General features: G+C 40.0%; 1 protein-coding gene and 1 long non-coding RNA gene across 4 annotated transcripts; one reads left to right on the top strand and one right to left on the bottom strand.

Moving 5' to 3' along the window:
* The first annotated feature begins 2 nt into the window (after positions 1 to 2).
* CYP39A1 (cytochrome P450 family 39 subfamily A member 1) lies at positions 3 to 27,986 on the top strand. Of its 3 annotated transcripts, XR_013537617.1 has the most exons (13): positions 3 to 378; positions 3,961 to 4,096; positions 9,020 to 9,194; positions 12,741 to 12,890; positions 13,470 to 13,563; positions 13,821 to 13,919; positions 17,100 to 17,190; positions 21,725 to 21,858; positions 22,492 to 22,582; positions 22,883 to 22,978; positions 25,419 to 25,507; positions 26,996 to 27,083; positions 27,844 to 27,986. XR_013537617.1 is itself a non-coding variant. In XM_020801496.3 (12 exons), the coding sequence occupies exons 1-12, from the start codon at positions 199 to 201 to the stop codon at positions 27,913 to 27,915; spliced, it is 1,404 nt and encodes a 467-aa protein (XP_020657155.3). In that variant the 5' UTR covers positions 3 to 198; the 3' UTR covers positions 27,916 to 27,986. The 3 variants fall into 3 exon arrangements, 2 of the variants coding, with proteins under 2 accessions (XP_020657155.3, XP_072860549.2); XM_020801496.3 differs by lacking the exon at positions 22,492 to 22,582; XM_073004448.2 differs by lacking the exons at positions 22,492 to 22,582; positions 22,883 to 22,978.
* Positions 13,322 to 15,780, bottom strand: LOC140708481 (uncharacterized). Its single transcript, XR_012088692.2, has 2 exons — positions 15,483 to 15,780; positions 13,322 to 15,394 (listed from the first exon to the last, which is right to left on the bottom strand). It is a non-coding gene; the product is annotated as an uncharacterized LOC140708481 (long non-coding RNA).
* Positions 27,987 to 27,990: the final 4 nt, after the last annotated feature.

Below are 27,990 nucleotides of genomic sequence, written 5' to 3'. Positions count from 1 at the left end.
GTTTGTGGTTTTTTTCCCTTTGTTTGTTTGTTTTGAGGTGAAACCCTTCCTTCAGCTCCTCCCAAAGGCAGGGAGGGATGTGATCTGATTTTCTTTTGCCATGACATCCACAAGGAGGCAGCACCACAAAACAGAAGCTTCCTGTATGTATCTCCCTTGACGACTGGGAGCAGAAAGAGCAAAGCTGAAAAGAGAAACATGGACGGAGCAATTGCTGTTTTATTAGCAATAGTCGTAGGGGTTCTCGTGAAGCTGGTTTTCTTTCCAACTAGAGGCTACAAAGGACCTCCTTGCGTCTATGGCTGGATCCCATGGTTCGGTGCTGCCTTCCAATTTGGGAGATCTCCTCTGGAATTTATAGAGGAAGCCAGACTCAAGGTAATGATTGGGTGGCAGGGGGTATGGGTTGGAAGAGGGAGGAAAGGATTGCACTGGATGAGAAAAGCCCTTTCCATTAGCCATATTCCTGAATTACTTTGCTTTTTTGCCAGTGATTTCTACAACCAGATTATCATCAAAAATGGATAGAAAAACATGTACATAGAGAAATGTTATAAGATGTTTATTGATGTACAAATAGAAAACATACTGCTTTCTATCTACAGTATGTGAATACCTCTCTCTGAGCTCATTAAAAGCATTCAAACCTTTTAATGCGATTTCCCATGCATTGGTAATTTGGGAGAACACGAGAATCCTCCCTCTTAGAATTTGTTTACATTTAGTCAATTTTTTTAAAAAGTCATAATTGTATGAAAGGGAACATTATTCTTTTTAATTTGTTTTCTCATTAGTCACTAAAAGGGCTCTGATTTTAAAACATATAAAGTGCACATGTCATGTTTAAGAGCATTTTGATACACTCCGAAGAGATTAAATATTCCTGAAAGAAATGAAAAATATTTAAGGAACTTGCATCTTACTACTGGAATTTGGGCATTTCCACAAAAAAAAAAAAATTAACTAAATTTTTCCCCATTTAGGAATTACCACTCCCTTTTTGTCTTGTATTTTTGAGAGTTTTCTAACAGCTGAAACCCCTAGGGACTGTTTCAAAACATGTTGGGAATGTGATAGCATGTATTACATAAGCAAAGAACTGAGTTGTAAAAGTTCCTCAGAACTTCCCAGGTTATTTTGAAAATTAAACCTTTGTCCACAGTGATTTTTCCTGTTTTGAGACTTTTTTTCATGTGCTATTTTTGGGTTCTTATTTTCAATAAACTGTTTGAAAATAGCACATTTAAAAACTCTCAAAACAGAAAAAAAAATAGAAGGAAGAAGTGAGGGGCTCAAGAAGAGAGTATGAAATAGGAAAGAGAGGCAAATGAGAACACAAAATAAACATTGAAATAAAAGGAAGATGTATGGTCATTACAGAATGCAAAGGTGATACCTTTATAATAATAATATAATTTATTGTCATTGTAAGTATATACACAGTATACCATACAACGAAATTCACAGTATAAATTCAATTTATAGACCAGTAAAAAAAATCATATGACCTGCTAGCTTTTGTAGATCAGGACCATCCACTTTCTCAGACTTGTACTGGTGTGAAGAACTCAAAAGTCCAAAAGTTCATAGCAAGATGGATTTTTCCAGGAAATACTTCATACTCTTACATTTGTAGAAAATGAACAGGAACTGAAAGGTTTTTGTAGGGCACCAAATAATTTTAATTAATTAAATGGAGGGAAATTTGTCCAAACTCCAGGAGGCAGTGGAAGACAGGAGGGCCTGGTGTGCTCTGGTCCATGGAGTCACAAAGAGACACAACTAAACTACTGAACAACAAAGAGGGGGAAAATATGAACACACCCCAATAAGTTAGGTATAGCTGCTGGTTTTGCTTCTCAGATTACCTGTGTTTCTTTTTTGTATTACTTTTATGTACCATATTTTTCCGTGTACATGACCCCCAATGTATAAAATGACCCCCTAATTTTGACCGTTGATGGAGGAACAGATAATGGGCAACTGTTCCCACAGTTCTGTCTCCTGCTGTTGCTGCCTCTGCTGCCCGCCCAATCACCTCCAGTGCAACTGCTGGGGCTCACCTCCAGCTCACCTCGCTGCCTTGTCCCCTGCCCTAAGGAGATGATTGCTGGAGGAGGTGATGCGGCGGCAGCAGCAAGAGGTGTCTGAGCGCGACTATTTCCTTCCATGTACAGTGGTGCCTTGCTTAACGGGCGCCCCGTTTAACGATGATACCGCATAGCGATGATTTTGTGATCGCATTGCGATGTTCCCCATGGGAAAATGTTTCGCTTACCGATCATCGCAAAGCGATGATTTTTTAACAGCTGATCGGCGGTTCCAAAATGGCCGCTGGGTAAACAAAATGGCCACCCGCGGTGTTTTCGCGCTGATTCCTCGCTTACCGGGCAGTGAAAATGGCGGCCATATGGAGGATTTTCGCATTAAAGTGAGTTTTAAGCCCATAGGAACGCATTGAAGGGGTTTCAATGCATTCCTATGGGCTTTTTAAACTCGCATAGCGACCAAATTGCTTTGCAGCGATTTTTGCTGCACGGATTATCGACGCTATGCGGGGCACCACTGTATAAAACAACACTCCATTTTTCCTCTAATTATTTTAGGGAAAAGTGTTGTTTTATACACAGAAAAATATGGTATATCCCCCATACAAACTGATCCCATGTCTTCTGTTAACTACTCTGTTAACTACTCTGGCTACCTGGGATTGAGCACAGTTTTGGCTGCAGTACAGCAGTTTAACCACTGTGCCACGAGGCTCTGAAAAGTTACTTTTCAGACCACAGCTTTCAGAATAAAAGGTATTATCTGGCTTTGGTATTCTTTCATTTATAATCACACATACACACACCCAAATAGCTTCTCCAAAGTTTGTGAGAGACCAGGGAATAGAACTAACAAGTGCCACTCCTTTTCTTTGTACTTTTAAAATTTCTGATCCTGTATTAGCCTACTTACAGAGAAGTCTTCTTGTGAAATTTAACTTGTTCTTGGGGAAGTCTGCAGTCAAAGCACTATGGGATGAATATCCAGGAAAATTCTTGTGCCATGGCACAGACAGTTTTCATGGTTACCCTTCCCATAGTGCATTCGTTCTGACTCCATACAGCCAGACATGGAACAAATAACCACCTCTGGAGAACTACCTATAGCAGAAATTCTCCAGAAGCACAGAGACCCTCTTAAAGTGGGCAGGCAACACGGACAGGTTTTTCATTTCTGTTGCCCTATCATCTGATGCATCCATCTGGCTCAGTTGCAGTGGGACTGGCTGTAAAGTGGGTGTGTAGGATAATACGACATTATAGAGGAAGAGGTGGCTGGCCAGAATATTGTATAGGAGCACCCATAAAAGGAATATTTTGTTGTGGGACCCCACTTATAAGAAGCCTTAGATTCACCTTTGGAATTTGGAGTGGTGAGTTGATGTAGTCCTGTACATGAAAACAGATTCTTCTGCAGTACAGTCTGGTGTGTATTAATTAAGTACCAAACCCCTATGTTGGGTTCAGAATTGTTTATCTTCGTTTCAGCTCCAAAGTACCGAAACATTGCAGATGTTAAAGATCATGCCTTTCAAAAGTAAGATATTTAGGGCACATGACTATGGTATCATACTATGTGCTGTAGTTCGTTCCAGTGTCACTGTAACCTTGTACCTGAATGCCTATCAGTGCCAGAGTGGTGGATCTAAGTCCAAGGTTTGTCTGTTTGCCGGGACAGTTATCAATGCAGCTGAAGCTATCATGCCTAACAGGAAAAAAAATTGAAAATCACCAGGAGTCAGATCAAAAGTCATAATTAAAATTACTAATTGGACTCCAGATCACTTAGAATGGTTTCAGATGAACAACTCAACCTTCTCACAACATGTTCCACTGAACATGACAAACACTTTGATATATGTATTTTAAGTACTGAAAAGGCAACTGACATTTTTTCCATCACATGTTGCAGTATGGACCAGTGTTCACCATCTATTTGCTGGGGAAACGATATACTTTTGTAGCTGAAGAGGAAGGATTTCAAGCATTTTGTACATCTAAAGATTTAGATTTTGAGCAAGCAGTACAACAGTCAGTCCAGCATGCAGGTAGGTAGATTTTATAAGCTTCAGTTGAAAAATGGTTACTGTGCAACATAATAGATGAGCAACTTCAAATCAGAACTTGTAGAACATCATGAGATGTTTGCTTTTCTCTAAAATGCCTTTGGAGGTTCCAGTTTGGTTTGCAGCAATGTTCTCCACTATCTCATTTATATCATATTATGATGTTTTCCAGCTTTAAATCAGCCCACCCCATCCCAATTTTTAGCCTTTAAAGAAATAGTTCCAATAAAATATAGGGTGTTACATCCTTTTTTCCAGTGTGAGATTAAAACCAGTTTAATGGTGGTAATTTTGGGAAACCTGTTGTTGTTTTTGTTGTTTTGTGCTGTCATGACACCTGTGACATATGGTGACCTTGTGAATGACCAATCTCCAAAATGTCTTGTCCTCAACAGCCCTGTTGAGCTCTTGTAAACTGAAGTGTAGGTTCCTTTAAGAAGTCAGCCCATCTCATATTTGGTCTTCCTCTTTTCTTGCTGCCTTCAGACTTTCCCAGCATTATTATCTGTTCCAGAGAATCTTGCCTTATTATGCGCCCCAAGCAGGACAGCCTCTGTTTCATCAGTTTTGCCTCCAGAGATAGTTCAGGCTTAATTTGATCTAGGATCCCACTTGTTTATCTTTCTGGGAGTCCAGGGTATCCACAAACCTCTCCCCCCAGCACCACATTTCAAATGAATCTTATTCATTTTTTTCCTCATCATTTTTCTTTACTATTTTTTCTCATTATCTTTCTTTACTGTTCAGCTTTCATACCCATACGTGGTGATTGGGAATACAAGAGTGTGGATGGTTTTGGTCTCCAATGATACAGCCTTATATTATTTTTTCCCCTAGTTCCTTCATGGCTGGCCTTCTGAGCCTCAGTCTTCTGATTTCCTGCCTGCAGACTCCATTTGGATTGATGATTGAACCCAAGTGTACATAATAATCTCTAATCTCCAATTTCTTCATTGGCATCCTTTAAGTTGTGCAGTTTTTCTGTGGTCGTGATTTTTGTTTTCTTAATTTTAAGCTGCAGTCTTGCTTTGTTACTTCTGTCACTTTCACAAAAATTCATTTTAGTGCTGCTTTCTGCCAATAAGATTATGTCACCTGCATATCTTAAATTATTGATGTTTCTTCCCCCAGTTTTCTCTTCTCCTTCATCTGAATCTAGTTCAGCTTACCATATGATATGTTCTAGGTACAAATTGAACAGAGAAGAGGATAAAATTGATCCTTGTCTGACATCTTTGTATATAGGGAAACATTCTTTCTCTCCATATTCTGTCATAGTAGCTTCTTATCCATAATACAGGTTATCATGATCAGGACAATCAAGGGCGGAGGCACACCCATTTCTTTCAGAGCAACCCACTGTTTTTCTTGATCCACACAATCAAAGCCTTTGCTACAGTCTATAAAGCACAGACTTCTGAAATTCTTTGGTACGCTTCAGTAGCCAGCAGATATTTGCCACATGATCTCAAGAGCCTCTTCCTTTTGGAATCCAATTTGAACATCAGACATTTTTGTTCATATAAAGTAAAAGCCTTTGTTGCCACTCATTGAGTCTCAATTTCCTTGCATGGAAAATTAGAGCAATGGTTCTATAGTTGCTGAAGTCCTTGGCACCTCCTTTCTTCAGGATTGGAATGCATATTGACTATTTCCGGTCTGTGGGCCATTGTTTTGTTTTCCATATTTGTTGGCATATTCTTGTTAGGATTTTGACAGATTCAGTCTGTGACTTAAAATAGTTTTATCAGTATCCTATCTACTGCTGGTGATTTATTTCTTCCTAGTTTCAGAACATATTTCACTTTCTAGAATTACAGGCTCTTTATCATAGGATTCTAATTCAAAAGGTCTTTCACCCTTTTATATCTTCAGTATAGTTATTCTGTATACTATTCCCACAGAAGAAGAATGGCTCATAGAGTTCATCAAAGCCAATAATCTATTTATTGCAATTACATGTCTCAAGCAATTTAATTTATTTTAGCTGTTTATTTAGTCTTACTTATAAGCTGCCTTTCCCTCTTTCCCATAAGAAGACACAAGGTGGCTAGAGGACTCAAGACAACTGTACGTGTGGACATCACCATATGGTCATTATAGAAATCAAATAGACTACTGTTATCATTGCCTACCTTAAAATTGGGATAAAAATATTAGGCAATGCACATTTCTCAAGTACTATCTAGGGAATGATGTACATGCAATTGCCATGTATATTTCTAATCTGCAAAGTCCATTGATATTTAAATAAAAAGCAGTAATAAGTAGGTTGGCACAGAATGAAGTCCAAAGTCCACATTAAAGTGATACCTTCATGGGGCAACCAAAATTGTACGAAATTGAATAGGTACACAAAATTACAAAAACTTTCAGGATTGTTTTCCGTTCATGAAGTGAGGTTTTAAAAGCAAGCAGCATGGAGAGGAGAGAAGGGGAATGGGGAGAGGCTGATTTTTAGTCCTTCTGATCTGCATCTTGTTCCAAAATGTGATGGAAAAGGAATGTGTCACATAAAAGAATGGGTTTCATAAGATGATGCAATGGGGTTAGATTTCAGCTAGGCTATCCCATAGATTCACTGAAATGTTAAATTCTCCATTTTAAATAGTATACGGCTCCCGTGGCAACCTCAAAGCTGCATCCATTGAATTTGAAATTTATTTTGTGCCAACATGCTATCAGTAATACTGTAGTTATATTAGTGATTTTCTGGATTCCTAATTGAGGCTGCAGTAAAACAAGCCAATTGTTCCCTTCCTATCCCCCATTGAGTTTGTATCATAAATCTGCAGTCACATGATGCACAGCCATTTACCTGGCAAATATGCTAACTGCTGATTCTTTTTCGCATGACCAGAGTCTTCTACTCTTTTGTTGCAGATCCTTTTTAAAAAATGTTGCATTGCGACGTTGTGAATGGTCTTATGGCAACTTTTTGTTGAACTACTGTCATTACACATGTGCTTTTAAACTGTGTTTTCCCCCATGGCGCTTGTATTGATGTATTGGTTAACTTCTGTCAAACTGTGTCAACAAGAAGATCTAAGTGCTTATTGAATTGGAAGGAAATGACTTGGTAACCCAAAAGCACATTGGGGTACATATCTTGGGATAAATACCATGTGATTGCAAAGCACGACAGGAATGTGATTAAAAGCCATGTAACCACAGGGGGACATTTCCCTGGTGTGTTGTTGTTCAGCCATGCAATCTATAGGATGAGTTCATATCAGCTCCACTATAGACCATGTAAATACTGTTTGGTAACTCTTCCCCACCAACCAAGGAGCCTCTTTGCTTAAATTGGATGGATATAATTAGGGTTGATAAGAGAATGCTATAAAACATGAAAAGTCCCTCTAGAAATGCCTCAAAATTCTCCTTTAAAATAATTTTTGGAATAACTAGAAAACATTGCTTACTAAACCAGTGAAATAACTTTTATCCTACTTGTTGAGCTACTTTCAAATTTTCCTTTTAAAAATTTTCATTATCAAAAAAGTAAGTTATTATAGGTATCTACATTATTTGAAACTCACTGCCTAAAATCTCAGAGTATGAACATCCTCCTTAGTGTTCTGTAGGGCAGGGGTCCCCACACCCCAGTCCACGGCCCGATACTGGGCGTGGCCTTGGCAGGACCAGGCTGCAGAGACAGATCTCCCACCTCCCCACATGCACAGACACATGCATGCCCCCCACATGCACAGATGCATGTCCCCACATGCACAGACGCATGCACACATCCCATGCACGAACACCACCCCACATACATGCCTGCATGCCCCACACACAGACGCATGCATGCCCCCCACACGCTAAACCGGTCCATGGTGCCAAAAAGTTTGGGGACCACTGCTGTAGGGTCCTGTTTCCTATATAGGTATTTCATTCTTCCACAACCTGTCTTTCCCCTTGAAAAACTCTGTTGTCTGATTCTGTTTCACAAGGGATTCCTGCCTCTTATCTAAAAATCTTGTATCTTCTTTAATTAACTGGTATGCGGATGGTTCTGCCTTTGGCACTTTTATCTTCCTCTCCAGCAGAACTACTAGCTTGTGCTTCCTATTCAACTGTCCTTCATGCACAGGAGGAGACATGGTGCACATCCTATAGTTTTCACACTATACATCCTATAGTTTACACAGTACCAGAATTTCAGTGAATCTACCAACTCTTTGGATGCTCCCTTAAGTTTAATCCTTGAACTCCCAGGCAAACCTCCCTTATTACATCTTCCAAAGAGAGTCTTCCTCACATGCTCTGATTACCTACATGTGACTTATGGCACAACCCACAAGCCACACTCCATTCAGAGCAACAGACTGAGCTAGGTGAACCAGCAGCCTAAGGTCTGCTCACACATTTGGAAAAGCCTTGCTCACATTCTTCTGAGTCATCATTTCCAGTAGCAGATATTTGTATGGGAGAAAAAGAAAGAGTGAATGTGTAGAGCCGAAGACTGGAAACAGGATCTCCCTTATCCATTGCTTAAGCAATTGTGATGCATTTCTTTATATTTGCAATTCATAAACCCATAGTGCAAGTAGGAGTAATCTGCAACAAAAGGACCAACAGAAAACCACAAAGCATGTTGGGAATAGATTGTCATTTTCTGTTTTTCTCTCTCTCTATCATAGTTTTAAATCGGAGACAGGTTGGACAAATGTTGCTGAAGTTAAAACAGGGAGCAACATAACTTTGCTAGTGTATATCCAACATATATTTAAGCTACTGCATATTTTTGTACTTCTGCCAGGACCAATGACTACCTTTCAAAAACAACATGTGAAATGTATATTAAAAAGGTTTGTCCATGAGACTTTGAGATTCTAACCGTTTTTAAGATAACTGGGAAGCTTATTCTGACTGGTTTCATTCTTTTTAACTTTTATTTTGAAGTTTCTATTCCTGAAGACATATTTTACAAGAATAGGAGTAGGCTGTATAGCATGATGAAGGGAAGACTGTCTACCTCTCACCTGCATCAGTTATCTGGGAGTCTCTGTCGTGAATTCAAAAACTATATAGAGGATTTAGGTCCTGAGGGAACAAAGGAGCTCACAGACCTTGTAAGGTAGGTGATTTTACAAACTGAGTAGAATCACTCCGGCTTTCTTTCCTTTCGTTAAATAAAAATAAGGACTTGTATTATGTCGGCCTTCCCAACATGGTGTCTGTCGCATCGTTTTGACTACAGTTCTTGTTGTCCCTGATAAGCAATCACTTGGCCTGGAAGATGTAGTTGTCATCTACAACATAGAGAGTACCCCAGATTGGAGAAATTTGCCTGAAGTAACAGTTTCAAACAGAATAAAATATAATACCTGTCAGAGGGTCTCCTGTCTTAGAGAGACAGCCCTTTACGTTATCTGAGAAGTCCACCATGAATTGGTGCCAAGTGCTTGGCAGGTCAGCACTGCAATTATTTGGAGCAAGGACTTCATATGGTGGCACCCATTATGTGGAATACTGTTTTTAAGAAATTTGACATGCTCTACAAGTTTGTACTTTTATTTGTAGTGTTGAAAAATGTACCTGTTTTTGCAAGCCTTCTGTATGTCGTCCAACCTACCTTTTATTTCATGGACAATATAGATAATGTATTTTGTACTTATTGTATTGTTTTAAATTACTGCACACCAGGTTTGGAATGCCCAGGTCTGAGCAGTATTTAAATTTTCGTAAACAAACATTGCAAGAAAAAGTTGGGAGGATATTTGAGGGGTGACAACATTATCCTAAACCTGACAATGGCACTTCCTTAGGTGAGATTAGGTCCACATACATAGTATGACGTGAGTTCCTTTTGACCTATTTGAAAGTATTTTTGTAAAGAGCAAAGAAGATGCTGTAACAGTTGGGTTCCTTTTAAAACTACTCACCTGAAGCAGCAATTATCGCCAAATGGTGGAAGTGACCACAGACAGTTTAGTTGGGATACATTCCAGGGACCACAATACATATCTGTAGATAGGAATAATGTGACTGTTCATTGGCTTTTCTGCACAGATGCAAAATTCAAGGGATAGGAATTCTGACTAAGTAATATAAAATTACTGGCTGGATAACTCAGTGCGTTAGGTATCTGGCTGTGGAGCGAGAGGTTGGGAGTTTGATTCCCCACTGTGCCTCCTGAGAGAAGAGCCAGCCTGTATGACCATAGGCAGGCTGCACAGTCCCAGGGCAGCTTCAGAAGAAGAGAAGGGTAAACCACTTCTAAGTACTCTCTACGTGGAAAACCCTGAAAAGGGATACCAGAAGTCTGAATTGACCTGACGGCACACAATTATTATTAACATAAAGCCATTCCTGCTCTCTACTGGCTTCTTCTGGTGTGGGAAGGTGCAGTCTCTGGAAATACAAAACACTCCATCCTAAAGCAGTGTGGAATCGGCTGTAAAAGCACATTCACATTCACAGACCTAGAAAAATACATTAATTATCTTCCATTGCTGGAAGATAGCTTATCTCTTTCACCTCTGTTTTGTAAATCCAGAACAAGTAAAAACCACCAATTCCAGATAGAGTCTAAAACATTTCCGTTAAGAAATAAGTTAAATACAGTCATGTGAAAAAGAAAGTCCACCCTCTTTGAATTTTATGTTTTTTTTATATCGGGATAATAAAAAATCATCTGATCCATAAGCAGGTCTGAAAACTACCTACTGTATTTTTCTGTGTATACAGCCCTCCAATGGTGAAGGCTGCTAGACGATCACACTTTGCTGACTGGATAAGCGAAACTTCAAATCAGCAGGTGGAACTTTTCCGTATAGTTCGCAATCTATCCGGAATTGGTCTAAGTGATGGGCCTCCCACTAATATCTCACCTGACCAATTTGCAGCATTTTTAAAATAAAAAGTGGAGGCCATCCGCCGGGATCTCTCTCCTTCTTTAAATAGCAGAGATGTCTAGCGCTCCGCCTTGCCCGGTGACACTTGAGTGCTTTCAGCCTGTGACACCAGATATAGTGGACAAAGCGCTTGATTGATGTATTCACGAAGGGTTTCACAGCTGGGATCTAATGGCTGTTGTGGGTTTTTCGGGCTCTTTGGCTAAAGAGCCCGAACATGGCCAAAGAGCCGGAAAAACCCACAACAAACGCTTGATTGATGTTGGGCCACCACTTCCTCTCTTGACCCTTGCCTGGCCTGGCTAATCAAAGCAGCCAGGCCTATAACAACGGAATGGGCCACAGTGATAATTAATGGGTATCTCTAGGAAACACTCAAGGAAACACCCATTAGGCCCATTAGGAAGAAACCAAATTCGGCGGCAGACAATATTGGCAATTATATTGGTCCCTCACCACTCTCATCCATGCGCTCGTAGTCTCGAGTTTAGACCACTGTAATGCACTCTACGTGGGGCTACCTTTGAGATTGATGCAGGAGCTTCAAATGGTGCAGAATGCAGCAACCAGACTCCTTAGTGGGGTGAGAAAACATCAACTGCCCATCAGCATGGGCAGTTGGCTGCCCATTCATTTCCGCATTGACTTCAAAATGATGTATAAAACCCTAAATGGTTTGGGACCTTGATATTTGGCAGATCGCCTTCTCCCGCCTAGATCTACCCGAATTACTCGGCACAGCCAGGAGGGACGGTTGAGAGGCCTAACGCCGAGAGAGGCCCGGAAATAAAGAACAAGAAAATGGGCTTTCTCGGCAGTGGCCTCTTGACTATGGAATAGCCTTCCAACAGAGATCCGCCTGGCACTCTCGCTGGATGTATTTAAGAGCCATTTAAAGACTTGGCTCTTTAGGCAGGCCTTTCCTTCTGTCAATTCTTGAATCCTATCTCTTTGTTTTATCATTTCCCATCTTGAACACACCATATTACAGATTTAATTGTTTTAATGATTATGATGTTTTATTATATTTTATGATTTTTTATATTTGTAAGCCGCCCCGAGTAAACGCTGTCTAGGGTAAAAATCTAATAAATAAATAAATTCACTCAATCTGAGATGTAACTCTTGTTTTTTACCATTTCTCTGAGCAATGCACAGTTTGACCTTGTGATGAATTTGCTTGGATGTCCACTCTCGGAAAGATTAGCAGCTGTCTTGAATGTTTTTTACTTGTGAATCATCTTCCTCACTGTAAAATAATGGACTTTAAATTGTTAGAAAATGATCTTATAACCCTTCCCAGGTTAATGAGCAGCAACAATGGCTTCTCTGTGATCACTAATGATGTATTTCCTCCTTGGCTTTGTGTTAACACACAACTGAATGCTCCAGACCAGGCAACTGCTAGAACTTTGACTTTTAATAGAGGTGGTCATACTCAGGGGCATTTGATTAGCAGCACCTGGCTGCTACTTAGCCTCCTATGGAAGCAGTAAAGGTTTACTTAATTTTTCACACATGGCTTCTCCATCTTGGTTTTATTTTTGTAAAATAAATCATGACAGTGCAATATGTCATGTGTTGTTGTTCCTCTGAGGTTGTATTTACCTAATTTTCAGACCTCTTAAGGACCAAATGATTTTTATTATGTCTTGATATGTAAAATCATAGAATTCAAAGAAGGGTGTGGTTTCTTTTTCATATGGCTGCAGATTATGTAATTGTCTCATATGTTTTGTGACAGTTGTTTTTTTCTTCCATCACAGACACATCATGTTTCCAGCAGTAGTGAACATCTTGTTTGGAAAAGACTTGTTTTTGACAACTAGGGACAATATCAAAGAGTTTGAAGACCACTTTCAGAATTTTGACAATGGCTTTGAATATGCCACTCAGCTTCCTGCATGTTTTATGAGGTAACGGACTAATGTTTCTCTTTTACAATATAATTGTATCTAGAAGACAATGTTATAACTTTGGCAGTTCTCAAATCCCTGCTGCTTATGTCTACGGTGTTATAGGTGGGTTTATTTCCCCCCCCCCAAAGGGCTTAACTAATGGAACATTCATAAAATAAAATATTTGCATTTCATCTGACAGAGTCCCACGCCTATCTGATCTAAGACCATGCTTGTCAGGGCCAAGTGGTGCACTCAACAAATCCATCCCAAATGTACTTGGTGTTTGCTGGGTCTGCACCACAGTAACCATTTTGTTCTACCTTTGCTCTATATATCAATAAAAGAATGGTGCATACCCTTGTTGCTGTGGTGCTGCTGAATCCACTTGACTACAATCAAATTTTATCAATTTAGAATAAAAGCACTCTTAAATATGACTGGAAACCTTTTGAGTGTTTTTAATGCAGTCTTTTATTTAGCACACATTTGCTATTAAGACCGAAAGAAGCTGAGTGATGTAAATTTTATGTTGAACTGCATTTCCTGAGTTGAGATTATTACATGCATTTCAACAAGGCTTTTCCGTCCTCATAGAAAATGGACTAAATCCAAAAAGTGGCTCCTCAAAAGTTTTGAAAATGTTGCGTTGCATGCAGAGAAAAGTAATCCTTCAGATGGCTCTTCAAAGGTAAACACTTCATAAAGCTTCTGATGATAATAATTATTATCTGTAAAATGCCTAGTACTGTGTTATTATGGAAGATATACTATGTTAAAATTAAAGTAAGTCCCTGTCAGTGGTTTCTGTAAGGTGGATTGTTATAGAAATAATTTAGCTGAAGAAGGAAAACATGGCTGAGTTCTGGGCACATCCACACTATCCCATTTGTTAGCCCTGAAATATGCATTATTTCCTTTAAGTTTGTGCTCTTTTGTTTACAACAGACAGTATATCAGTATCTCCTGGACACCCTGCATGGACGGCAGTTTGGTGCTCATTATGGTGTTTTACTCCTTTGGGCATCTCAAGCGAATGCAATTCCTGTAAGTATGAGGCTAGAAGAGATTTTGTTTATTTCTGCTAGTGAATCAATGTACCTTCCTCACTGGCAGGATATGATGTGGTGACTACTTGTAGTTCTTGCTACTTATGTTGTAAACTGCCCAAAGATGAGCTGTATGTATATCCATCCATCCACATTGGCCCTGAGAAGGATGAGCTCACGGATTTCAGATGAGCAGCTGGGCCAGGTTCCTGATACTAAATCTGAGGTCAGAAGTCAGGAGTTAGCAAAACTCAAGCCAGTACCGTTGTGTAAGCTTTCTGTGCCTGCCTGACTTGAAGAATTGAACATCCCCTGGTGAGAGATGCAAACCTTTGTCTGTCGTGTCCTCCCAGGGAAGGATAAGGAATTGCAACATTTCTCTCTTTACTGGGGAAGATGGTAAGGAATTTACTGCTACCCTCGATAAAGTTCTTGCATTGGCAGAAATGACATTTTGCACACAAAATGCCCATTTTGCATCAAAATGGCCCATTTGGTGCAAGGTTGTGCACAAGGTTGTGCAATTGCTGTATTCCATGGCTTGCCCAAAAAACTGTTGATTGCAGCTTTATGGAAGGATTTGAAATATTATCTGTGTTATAGTAAAATTAAAAAGAAATAGAAAAGGAAGGATGGCTGAGTGGGGGGAGACAACATTGTAGCACTTGAAAAATTTGCTTCAGTGTGAGTTTTCATGAATCAAAATCTACTTCTTCAAGCACAAAAGGTGTATTTCGATCCACCAAAACATAGTGAAACACAGTGCCATAATATTTTGTTTTGAGAATATATAAAAATGTTTTCCCTTTATTTCTTTATAATTTTGCCAACCTTCTGAGGCAGACTAACATGGCTACTTGGAAGTTGAGTTATTTGCATCTCCCTTAATGAATCAATCAGTCTTTCTATGTGTGTTGTGTTTACACACACACATTGCTTCTCAAAGGGAAAGGAGACTAGAATAGAGATCGTGGTATTCGTCTATGAATACGAATATCCCCCCAAAGGTGGAAATAACGAGGGTCCAGCCTAATGGGGCCATTCCGCCACTGTCACAATCTCGACGGACCCTTCCTATCACACCGTTGTACGCAATAGTTTAGCCATGGTGGAATGTTATTTCCGCCTGTGGTGGGGAAATTCATATTCGTATACAAATACCCCCATCTCTAGACTAGAGATGTTTTACACAAATGACAGAGATGCTGGCAATGAGAGTAAGGAAAAACTTGTTTCCCTCTCAGTGGCAAGTAAGAAATATTGTTAGCCTATCAAAGTCCTCATAGAGGGCTAGCAAGTAATCTCTCATCCGGAGAGCAGGCCATTGTGGGGCACAAGACTGGAACTAACTCAGATTTGAATTACTTCTGTAGTGCAGTGTCTGCTCCTGTTGTAGTCTGGACCTGGCTTTGTAGCAAATATTTGGTGTCTGGACTGATGGAGTTTCTAGTGAAAAATCTCCCTCCACTTTACCTGGAAAACGAAAAGAAATTCATGAGAGGCTGAATCAAAAGCATCTTCCTCTAATTTATTTTATTGATTTAAGATATTTTTACCTCACCTTTCTCCTTAAAAGAACTTAAGGCAGTGCAGGAAGATCATCTCCCTCCATCTCCAGGTCTCTGATATCCCAGGAATTCCCCTCCAGTGTAAAAATGTTGCATCCACCTAAATCCAATTTTTTAAAAAAACTGATAAGAGTACTGAACTGTTAAAATACTAAACAAACAAAAAGTCTTTTCATAAGAAACTAATAAATTCAGTATGGCATAAAAATTGTGGACACTGTCTATTTCAGTTGATGTGTTACTTAAGTTAGCAGATTTATATGTTTGAGTGAGTGAGTAGATTGTGACCAGTGAGATCAGTGTAATCAGAATTGAAATTGAAATGCAGAAAATTCAGCAGATTATAATTTTAATCTTTCAACAGTTAACAGTAGCTATTAACAGGACAGTAGTGTTAATAGAACAGAAGAGTAGTTGTGTAGTACTGGTAACAAAGACATACATGTAATGTGAAAGTATTTACAGCTGTTCAAGCCACAAGGGATAAGAGTTGAACATCTTGGCAAATTATGGTTTCCTGTTGTCTGTGAGATGCCATTTTTTCTGAATTTCTGTTGTCTGAGAATGGGCACCTCAAGTTTAAAAACAGGGTTGAAATGTTCCCTCCATTATTTGTAAACATCTTAATTTTGATATGAGATTTGGGCCCATTTTTACATTTGCATGCTTCTTGGTCTGTATGTCCCATATAGAACAAAGTAAGGCCCGTTCTATCACAGTGGAAGGGAAGGAAGTATCAGGGGAGTCTCTGATGAAGTGAATGACATGAATAGGTCCTGTAACAGTGTTGCCAGAGTAGACATGTGGGTATACAGTTGGCATCTGAGTTTGTTTGGTTTCTGTGTCAGTAGATCTGTTGCACAGCGTGTTGTTGTGGGTAGGTAACCGTCTTAGCTTAGCCCAACCCAAACCTGTGAGTGGAAAATATCATTACCTAGGATGGGTTGTAGATCATTGAGTGAATTTAGCTAGAGGTGGCAACAAGCAGCGTTCTATCTTCTCCTTTGTGGTTACTTTTTAGATCCCAATTTAGCCCAAAATTTTGGCTCATACAGAGCTGAAAAGTTAGTTTTCTCCAAATTCATGGCTGCTACTGAGAACAGCACATCTTAATCCTGTCTTCTCTCATATTGTATAACGAAAAGTAAATGATTGCTGTGAAAAAAGGAGAAAATGGAGAAAATTGGATTCTCCCATGTCTTCCTCTATTATCCCTCTCTGTGAGCCAATCAGGCATGACTTCTGAAACCAGATTATTTGGCAAGTTTATAGACCACACTCCAATGGAAGTTACATAGATTTGCCTTCTGCTGATTTATTGGCCTGTAATACATGCCAGAGAAAAGAAAGAGGCAGATCCACAGCTCCAGCATGGTCTCTAGAAATAATTAGAGTACGCTGATATATCATTATCTTCTCAGTGAACTGGTAGTCAAAAGATTAATTTTTTTCTGAATTTTCCTACTCCCAGCCTCCCTGAATTTGTCCAATTCCCTTTTGAAGACATTTAGACCAGTGACCTTCATCACATCTTGTACTAGTGAATTCCACGGGTTAACAGACCATTTCTTGTGGTCATTCATGGACAGTTTTATATGGTATTTCTTCAGGTTGCATTCTGGACACTTGCATTTATTGTATCTGATGCTTCTGTGTACAAAAACATAATGAAGGAGCTGGAAACGGTTTATGGCAAGAGAGGTAACTATGCCAAAATATATACCTATGACTCTATGTACATATATTAAAACAGTTAATATAAGTCCAGCCTTTTAACATTCTACTGTGTTTTTGTCCTTAATTAGGGGGATCCCCAAGTTTGAAATTTTGAGAAAGTGTGGTATATATCACAGTGGAAGGGAAGGAGGTATCAGGGGAGACTATTGTGGTAGACGTGGGGAATCAGTAACACCAGTTTCACAGAAAGCAAACTGATGAGGCTGCAAAAGGCAAGAAACTCATTGTGATTGGGTTCTGATATAACGCTAAGCTGTTCCTCTTCTCTGACCAGATTAATCATAGTGGATGTATTTTTATTAACCAAACGTTTACTTTCACCAAGGAGAGGGGAATCAACAATAACTTCTGTGGGTCCAACGGGACCGGCCATTAACATAGAATTAGCTCACAGCATTAAAAGTCTGTTGACTTTTTCATTGTCCTTCAAAGCGGAGGCACCTCAAATCTCTCCTGGTCCATTGGGCTTCTCAAAGGATTGCTCCTCACCACACATATCATTTCACAACAAGGATCTCCCTTTTGAGGCATCTTAGCTGCTGGAATAGGTTCTGGGAATCTGGGCGGACCACTCTCCTCAAGGGACCTTTCCCCTGCGGATACACATATACAGTCCATTCTAGGCAATCTAGTTCTCCTAATAGTATTTCTAACCCCGGACCTCCTCGTTCCCACGCATGTCCCCCACCTATTTCTCTCTCTACTTCTTTGCCAGGTATGTTAAATACTTAAGGTTCTTCTTCTCCCCCTCTCTTTACACTCCAACTGCCCTTCCCTTCTCACTCCGGACTGATCCATTCCTCTTTTTCTCTGCCCCCTCCTCCTCTGTCATCAAAAGACCTTCTGTCATATCCTCCCATCTTCCCGCCTTTTCTCCTCTTCATATAGCTAAGTTCTCCATTTTCGTAAGTAAGACAGAGTTACTGATATTGTTTCCTCCTGCCCTAGACGATTGAGGGGATGGCTCATTTCTAGGCTTAAGAGACATCTTAACCTCCTCTTCACTCTCATCCACATACAAAGCAGAATGGAGATACAGCCTCAAATTATAAAGCCACTCTTTTATACTAATAAACTTAGAACTGAAGAGCTGGATGAGACCTTATGGATTTTCAAGTCCAGCCCCTGTTGAGGCACAGTAGAGAGTCAAATTCTGAACTTCTGGATTGGAAGGTAGAGACCTAAACTGCTGAGCTGTCCAGTGTTCAATCCCATTTTAATTAGGAGATCATTTCTAATAACTAATTACGAATTTTCAGACATACCTATACCCAAGGCAAAGACCAGACACAAAATGCTTCCACATACCCGCAGAAAACCCATGCATGCAAAACACATATGCAGCCTTCTTCTCTGCTTTTTCCCTTTTTCTGGCCCTGCTGTCATGCCTATACCTCCATAGGTTTTCCAGCATCCTACCCAACTCTCATTGTGGTTCTACTACCCCTTTATTCTTTCTCCACCATTACCTCATTGCTCAACTCACTCTCTGTTGGCCTGTCATCCATCCCAACCCCATTATTGTCCTTCCAGGCACTCTCAACAATTGCTCCAAAACCCCGAGAACATCTTACAACCATCATGATCCCTCCACAATTGCCTCACCCATAGTGATGTGCCCCCTCACATGTCCCCAGATTATTTCACTAGCCTGAGGCCCACGACACATTCCCTTTTTATGCTGCCACCAGTTGATCTCTGTCAACAATGTTTAATTAGAAAGATTGAGGTCCATGCTGAGTGTAAAGTTTAACAAAACAGGTTTATTGGATACAGTTCACATAAACAGGTTCTTCAAAGACTTTAAAGTATTCAGTAGTTTTCTAATAACTTGTTTCACTCTTAAGTCTCTATAAGTTCCATACTCTCAACTGCCTCCCTTAACTCCTGACTCTGTAACTGACTAAAACTTCCCTTATCTGCCTCACCATTAGTGCATACAAATAACCTCATACATGAGCCAAAGCAGAGTGATTGCTACACCCACCATCTCTCCCTCCTCCCTGAAGCTTTCCAGGAAGCAGTGCAGGAACTAGCTGGATTGTTTTAGCATTTTTTATCTGCAATGTTCACTGCATCTTGTCGTGCATACACTGCCTCACTATCTTGGGCAGATTCCATCTCCGCATCAAACAATCACTGGGCATGCCCAGTCGTCGTGTGTCTCTGCTCAGCCCAGGGGAGTTGAAGGCCTCATCCACCCCAGTCTGACTGAATGAGATTGGGTTGCCTGTGAGCCTGATGCCCGTGATGGCCCTTGTCACTCCTCCTCTAGGACAGCAGTATGGGACATGAGATTATCTGCTAGGACCTTCAACTTGGCATGTCTATGTCCCTTGGAACGCCTTGAAGAACCATGCAACTGCTCCTCACTTGTCCCTGGCCTAGCCTGTGCATCACGCTCCACTTCCCATGCTGAAATCTTGGCCTGAATCACCTCCCAAACCAGCCAAACCCTCCTCATCTGAAGATGACCTGGGTGAAGATGCCACAGGGGCTGCCCTGCATTTGGCTGGCTGCTTGCCCTTGCTTTTATCTTGGCCCTTTTTAGGACCCATGGCCACTCTTGCTAGCCTTTCACTTAAGCCAATTAGAATTACCACACCTCCTGGGCAGCGCTGCCTATCCCAGTGCTTTTGCAGCCACCTGCCTGTGTCACCTTCCTTAACTCGCTATTAATTTCAGTTTTATTTTATTTTATATATTTTAATTTATTATTATTATTAGGGTTTTTTTTAATTGGGTGTTGTCTGACCCTTTCCTGTAAGGCAGGGCACTCAATCTACATTTCCATTTTTATTTTCCTTTTTTATTTATTTTTTAAATTGGAGTAGAGGAATTGAAACCCACCCACCCCCATTAGTGCACCTCTTCCTGTATTGTTTATTTAATTCTCTTTTCTCTAACTTTGTTTTGTTTATTTAATTTATATTAAATAAAGCCCCTTAGGGCAACGAAAGTGGGACTCGAAGCCCCAAAACCAAACCACTGGAGGGGGTGGGTGCCAATGCAGCCCCTTGAAGTCTGCAGGGGGTCCTTCAAAGGTAAAGCAACTGCGCCATGAAGAAAGCACAACTGAGCAGCCTTCCTCTGCAGTTGCAAGCCTGTTAAATAAGGTGCTCCTTCCCCTCCCTCCTGGATGGCCAGGACATGAATAACACATCTCATGTTATTCTGGTTGGGGAAGGCAAAGAGGCTCTGCACGGCAAAGTCCCTTGCCCGCAGAACCCGCCATTGGTGGTGAGACACCTTGTTCAGAACTCTGTAAAAAATGAAGTTCAGGAAATCTCATGGAACTGAAAGAGGCATGCATTTAACCCTCTTTATGTTGTAGTTGTGGATTCCCAGTGTGTTTTAGGGGGTAGCGTCATGGACTAGGACTTTGGATAACAGAGTTCAAATCCCACTGAGCCATGGAAACTCCCTGAGATTTTGGAAATGGTAAAAACACTCCTTAAATATCTCATTTACCTTGAAAGCCCCATTAGGGTTGCTGCATGTCATTTTTGACTTGACATCATAGAACACACACACACACACCACACGCACGCACACACACACACACATACACACACACACACACACACACAGAGAGAGAGAGAGAGAGAGAGTTAGGATACATCGCTTGATATATTGTAATGTCTGGTCAGCAAAAAGATAATTTGAGAATTTACCCAAACACTATGATTATGTCTTAAGTGCCAAATCCTGCCAGTCAGATCATGGGTTTGCTCATTTACATCTGCTTATTGGATCAGAATTATAAAGGTTGTACTAGACATGTCATGGGGTAGGGAGGGGGCATTGATCAACTTTATGTAAACTGTTTTGACATTTTGGATTTCTTTCCCTAATTATGTTGTGTCTCCAACTCTCCTTATGGGTTATTGCAAACTCTGTCCCTCACATTATGAGCTGTGACCTCTGGTGGCACTGAAAGTAAATCAAACCAAAAGCAACCCTTCAGGCAAAATTGTATTTCTTGCTCTTCAAATGTTTTCCCTCCAGGAATGTATTCTCTTTTGTTGTATGCATCTCAGCTATCAGGCATACAAAGGAAGATAATGTTTACATTCCATTGAACAGTCACATTTCTGCTTTTATAGAGTTGAACTAGACACTGTTGTGGGAAGTAACTGTTCCTTAAATATTGAAAGCCATCTGATAATAGTCCCATGTGTTTTTCCAGTCATCTGTAGTTTGCAAATTAGCTTGCTTTGTTTTGTGATCAGTCATCAGTAGTCAAACACTGTCTTAATCTGCTTTCGAATTGCTTAGATGCCAGGTATCTAGAGGACTGAAACAATAGAGTGTTTTCTTTTCCTAATAACACCCTAACTATGGTGTCTGTTTTGACCTAGAATTGGTTGTCTTTTATTCCTTGAGGGAATACAACTTCTCCATACTAAGCCAGTGCTATGTCTAATTGAAGAATAAAGGCATCTGGAAATTTACTGAAGCGCAGTATGGGAAATTGTGCTGTTTACAACTTTTGCAGATAAAGACAATATCAGAGTCTCTGAAGACGACCTTAAAAGCTTACAGTTTATTAAGTGGTGTATCTTGGAGGCTATACGGTTAAGGGCACCAGGAGCCATTGTCAAGAAAGTGATAAATCCAATAGTAGTTCAGGTAAGGTTTACTGTGTAAAATAACTATAAAAGCATGGTATAGTCATTGAGTCCACAGTATTCAGAATAAATACACTATTAATTATATGAAAAGGACAGGCATCAATTAGGGGCTCATTTCACACTGTTTAATTTGAGCTAATGAATCCCTGGCAGGTTTTCACATTTCTCCTTCAAGAAAATGAGAGAGTTGATCATTTCTAATTGATCAGTTGGTTTGTGGGATCTATGTCCAGTGAAGACAACTGAGCAGATGTCTTTGAGTAACTGTGGACCTCCAAATGCTTTTGAACTCTAGCTCCCATCAGCCTTAGCCAACTGCGTAGCAGTCCAAAAACATCTTGTGGACCACCGTTGCCCAGTTCCATGAGACACATTCAGAATATGACTAGGGAAAAAAACAAATTTTAATAGCCATTTTAAAAACCAGTTTAAACATGGCAGTAAACCTTTAGAAGCAGATTTATAAATTTAACTCTCTAAGTGTTTTGCCTAAGCAGGATATGAACACATGGTAAGGGACCCTGCTCCCAGTGACCCTGCATGTTCCCCATATCAGCTCAGCACCTCCCCTCTCTGTGTTGAGCTCAGAATGCTGAGGACAACTTCCATTCAGTATTTTGCTTGAATGCAGGCAGAGCAAGCCAAGTCCTGGGACTTAAGTGTACAGCCACCTCTCCCCTTCCCCACAATTTCACAGAGAGTTCTGATCACTTCAAGGAGTGGTAAGTAGATTCGCCTTCAGCTGAACAAGGTCAGGAACAGGGAAGGCAGGGCTGAAAATATTCTGGCTGGGAAAGCCTGTAGAGCACATTTAAATTTCCCTATTTGGGCAGAATGGTAGGGCTTTTGTTGATTACGTCCTGTACGTGTTACCTGATCTGCTGACCATAAGAAATATCATACAATCTGTAGGCAGGACTCACTAAGGGATCAGATAGGTTTATCATTCCTGACTGGTTTTGTTGAAATGGGTATTGAAACTGTGTGATTGCATACTGGAGAACACACTGTCCTGTTTTCAGAATGTTGTCATCCCTGCTGGTGATCTGCTGACAATGTCTCCATATTGGGTTCATAGAAACCTGAAATATTTTCCTGAGCCCAACAAGTTTAAGCCTGTAAGTTTTTGCATTACATCTATTTGCTTTAGTCTTCTCTCATTAGTTGATGTGGAGTTTACTGTGTTGTCCTCATGGAGGAAAGGGAAGCTGTTCCATGGGGGGGGGAGGGCTTGGATTTTCCAGCCCTGGCTATAGGACTACCTTACTCATTTTGCCATAGTAATCTACAGTGGGAAAGGCAGAGGTGGCTCCTTTTCACATACCCCCATCTCTCCTGCCCCACCAAAATTGAGGAGTATTTGGAACTGCACTGCATGAATTGTGCCCACCACCACATGCACATAGGAACTTGAGATCATCTATGTCATCTGATTTCCCTGCTCTTCCATGTTGCTTTAAATTAATAAGCCAAGTTGTTCAGCCTCACAAACCATGTTAGAGACAGAGAGAGAGAGAACATTGTGGCAATTTATAGGTTAAATTCAATATGAGTTTTCATGGATGAAGTCCATTTCCTCAGACATAAAGGTGAGACTATGGCTGGCATATTTATACATGGTTCCATGACCAGGTGGGGATACAAATTATGGGGTCATGTATAAATATATATGTTACATACAGCACTGATGTTACCTGTCTGTCATGGATTTGGAGGGAAAGTTCCATCCTATGGGGAGTGGAAGGCGGGACATCAGGAGGAGGGGCTGTACTGTATATATATGTGAAGCGTGTGTGAAGGAGAGAGGGAAGAAGCAGCAGCTGGGAAGAAGAAGCTGGTGTGGGAGTCTGTGTGTCAGACAGGGTACTACTGTGTGTCAGTCAGTACCAACCTGATAGGTTCAGGTGTCTGTTGGTTAGCCAGAACTGATAGGTTCAGGGTCTGTGCTTCAAGTTAAGTGTTCTGTGTGAACCAAACTGTGTGCATGTATGAATGAGATTAAGCCACGTTACTATATCTTATTCACCTGATCATTTTATTTTTCCCTGTGTGTTATTAAATAAACCTTATTCTTTTATTTGGTGAAAATCCATCCCTGGTCTGTGTGACTTCTTATAGGGAATGGTTGGTGGCAGCTTAGTGAAACTGTGGCATATCCCAGTAGGTCTGGGTTTGTCACAATATAATCTCACTCTTATGTCTGAAGAAGTGAACTTGATCCATAAAGCTCACGTTAAAACATAGCAGTCAGTCTGCAAAATGCCACAACATAGCTATTTCTTCAAAAACTACAACTACTGTATAGTTTTAACAGAATACCTCAGGTGGGAGTTTTCATTTTCTAAATTTGTGAAATAGATTTCTCTAATAGATATGATTTATTTATATCCCAGCCATACTTGTACGAACTTAGAATGTGCCATACATGGCTCAATGCAGGGTCCGAAACCACCCACTGTGCTTTATGGCTGCACTGAGAGTTGATGCTGTGTCTCCCCAGTGCTTTTTCAACACACTGAGCAGAATGCCCCACCAACGTATGTGGTACAGTGTGACAACAAAGATCTCAGAAGATGCATTTTCCAGCCAGTTTTCTAGCTCCTCAGACCTACATCCTTCTGATTACTTAAAGGAGAGCCAGTACAGTTGCAGGAATGAAGCAAGAAGATTCAAAGTAAAATTTGCAACTGCAAGTGTGTTTTCTTTATGGATAAACAGCCATGTATCAAAGTCCTTTCCAGTCCCTGAAAATCTTCCTCCTCCATGAGAGAAACACTACTTATTCTCAGACTACCTATAATGTTTTCTGAATTTATTTATTGGAGTTTTTGAGATTATCTTATCATAGCAAAATTGCCAATGCTGCCTTCTTTTGAGTCAATATCATGAAACCTGGCCTGTAGAAGCACAAGTGGAATTTTGTTTACCCCTGTAACTGGACTGTGTGCAGGCGTGCACATGAATATCATAGAATTTCCCATGTCTTGACTAGGAAGATTTTTCTTTTAGTGTTCAGTATTTCTCCAATACAAAATAAAGATAATTTGTTTGGAAACAAAGGGAGAAATCAAGGTACACTGAGAGAACTGGGGAAAATTTTGAAAACTTATACTTTTTTTCCATTTGGCCCATCCCTACGAACAAGAGGAGAAAGGTGCAAGGACTTCAGGCTTGGATTTCTGACATTTCTTGAATTATTGTTGCTTGCTTTCAACCAGGCTGTGTGAAAAGTTGGAAAAATCAAGTTAATTGTGACAAAAGCCAAGAGAGTGTTTTTCTCTCTCTCTCTAATTGTTTCAATCTTGTTGTGCCCTGTCTTGTTTACATCATTGCCAGAATTCTTGAGCCCCCAAGATAAAAGTATGAGCTGAACATAAGGGTGTTGACCACGTGCCATACATCTTCCATCATTCAGGGCTAGAATTTATTACTTAAGGATGCTTAAATGAAACCTACTTGAGGAGTTTAATACTCTATGCAGTGTAATGCTTTGTTAAAGGAATAATACGCTTTTTCACACAAAGCTGATTTTAGAAAATAATGTTTTCCCCCCCATAGGACCGTTGGAAAGAAGCAAATTTAGAAAAAAACACTTTCTTGGAAAGCTTTGTAGCATTTGGTGGAGGGACTCACCAGTGTCCTGGGAGGTCAGTAAGACAAAGGGAGTGAATTTCTAAACTCTAAAAGCCAAAAGAATTGAAGATACTTCCAAAGACTGCTTGGTAAATCTGAACATGTCCCAGGGGATTATTGCAATGTGAATAATGAAAGTGTTGCTAGCTGCTGGATTTGGCTGAGCCTGGATTATTAGGGTTGAGAAGTAACTCAGTAATACTGGCCACTGGGAACACAGAAACTGCTGATTTAGTCTACTTGAAAACTGTATGTAAATTTCCAAATATGGTCACTGTATTAAGACCAAAAGTAAGACATTAAATTATTCCCTGTATAGTTGAATAGTGCACAAGTCAAATCTGAATTTGAATCACAAGACTTATGGCTATAATAGACTTACAAGTACAATCAAGTTGTATATAGGGTCACATAGCAGCCAGGTATCCATAGTTAGTTGATTTGTGTGTGTCTGAGTAAGCTATAGCTTTTCGATTTTGAATAAAGGAATAATGTGTGCAAAGTACTGAGGAAAATAAAATGGGAGCTCAGATGGAGACTTATTTCCCAGTTCAGGGCTATTGGCTTTCTTTGTCTCCAACACACTGGCCAAAATGCTGTTGCTTAGTGCCATAAATTGCACTAGAGTGGGCTCATTGAGTCAGTGGGGATTTGCTGAGTCAATTCCTCCATTAAGTTTCATTGATTTAAATCAGGGATCAGGGAACTTTTTTACCTTTTACACACACACACCCCAATTTATATATGTTGACATTACCCCCTTGATTTGAAAGGAAGGAAATCATACATTATTTGAATTCAAAATCTTATTGAATCTATTCAAAATTACTTTGAAAGCTTCAACTTACTTGAAAACTTCAGATTTTGGAGAAATGATGTTGCTTCATCTTGGATATGAGAGCATCAATATTGGGGCTCTGCTCATCCTCATTACCCCCAGGATTTTCATTTTTACCCCATTTGGGGTAATTTACCCCTGTTCCCTGACCACTGATTTAAATGGAGCTATTCTTAACTGTGACTTACTTTAGCATAGTAAGTTGCAATTACGGGTATGCTAGTTTGAATCAACAGAACTTTTTAGAGGAGCGAACTCACCAAATCCACATTCTTTAATGTCATTTATTACAGTAAGCAACTTTTTGGTCAAGAAAAACCATGCGTTAGAGATGTGCAGATTTGTTGTTTTAGATCAGGGGTCTCCAAACTATGGCTTGCGAGCACGCCTTGCCTTTTTTATGGCCCAGTCATAGGAAGAGAAGAGAAGCCTGGTCTTTGCAAAAACAGTGGGGGTGGGGAATCGCTTAGGTCCACCTTCCCTCCTTCAGCCCTTGAAAATGTGTAAAATATATGATGTGGTCCTAATACTAAAAAGTTCAGATGACAGCTCCAAAGTTTTAGATGACAACTGCAAATTTGGAAATTTCCACAAAGATGAATCCACACATCTTTTCCATCTTTTGTCCTAGAGAGATAACTTGTACTCTTTTGACTTATTTCAGATGGTTTGCTATCATGGAGATTCATATGCTAGTTGTTTTGCTCCTTTTGAAATATGAATGTCGCCTTCTGGATCCACTTCCAAAAGAGGTAAGGTGGTTTATATCATTCAACAGTATTCTGTAAATTTTTCTGAATAATTTCGATTTAAGCTTTTTAAGCACTTTTTTCCCCTGTGGGTGACATCTGCTGAGGAATCCTGTCTGCTCATGATTCTTGAGCAGTGTTTCATTGTGTTGCTTCTGTGGCTTTGCAGAATTCTCATGGATTAAAAAATTCTGACATAATATTTTTCACATGTTGTTCCATAAGTGTTCATCAGTGCAATACTACATATCAATTTAAAACTGAAACACACTCAACTGAATTTTTGAGTTGGCTACAGTTTCTACTCTACTTAGTGCCTGTTCCACTAATGAAGTCAACACATCAACAAAGTGTCGGGTTCTAGGGAGCTTTTCAGATTTTCAGATATTTGAATCAAGTGAACCAATATGTGGTATTCAGTGATTCACTGAAAGCACTGTGAGGAGTTTCTCATAACCTAAGTCTTGTTGATTCCAGTGGGACCAAAAAGTGACTGACTTGTTCCTCATTCAGTCCACTATATCTTTTGGTGGATTCAATTATAAACAGCTTTGTGACCCAGTCTAGATTCAAAATTGAGAATTAAATAATATAATTATAATTCCTTATACTTTAAGTTGCATAACAGAAAATACTGAAAAGAAGTGTTCAAGTTCTGTTTTATTTTTCTCACCTGTTTATTATCAACACTAAAGAAGGCTTAAATACTCTTCATGGAAATTATCTAATGTGTCTCATATAAATCTCTTTTCTGTCTCCACAGAGTCCTCTCCACTTAGTGGGAACACAGCAGCCTCAGGGACCATGCAGGGTTCAATATAAATTAAGAGCATAAAAATAATCATGGGTGCTGAGCTCAGTGCTTTACCAGCAATGACAAAAGTAAAAGACCATTGATCTGTTTAATTCC

This window comes from Pogona vitticeps, chromosome 1 (assembly GCF_051106095.1).
Source record: "Pogona vitticeps strain Pit_001003342236 chromosome 1, PviZW2.1, whole genome shotgun sequence".
Classification (NCBI taxonomy): Eukaryota; Metazoa; Chordata; class Lepidosauria; order Squamata; family Agamidae; genus Pogona; species Pogona vitticeps.
This window is presented reverse-complemented; position numbering and strand designations above follow the sequence as displayed.

Coding starts and splice junctions, on each gene's coding strand:
- CYP39A1 (XM_020801496.3), top strand. CDS start 199: ATGGACGGAGCAATTGCTGTTTTATTAGCAATAGTCGTAGGGGTTCTC. Junction 379..3,960: donor TAGAGGAAGCCAGACTCAAG/GTAATGATTGGG, acceptor CACATGTTGCAG/TATGGACCAGTGTTCACCAT. Junction 4,097..9,019: donor ACAGTCAGTCCAGCATGCAG/GTAGGTAGATTT, acceptor TTTATTTTGAAG/TTTCTATTCCTGAAGACATA.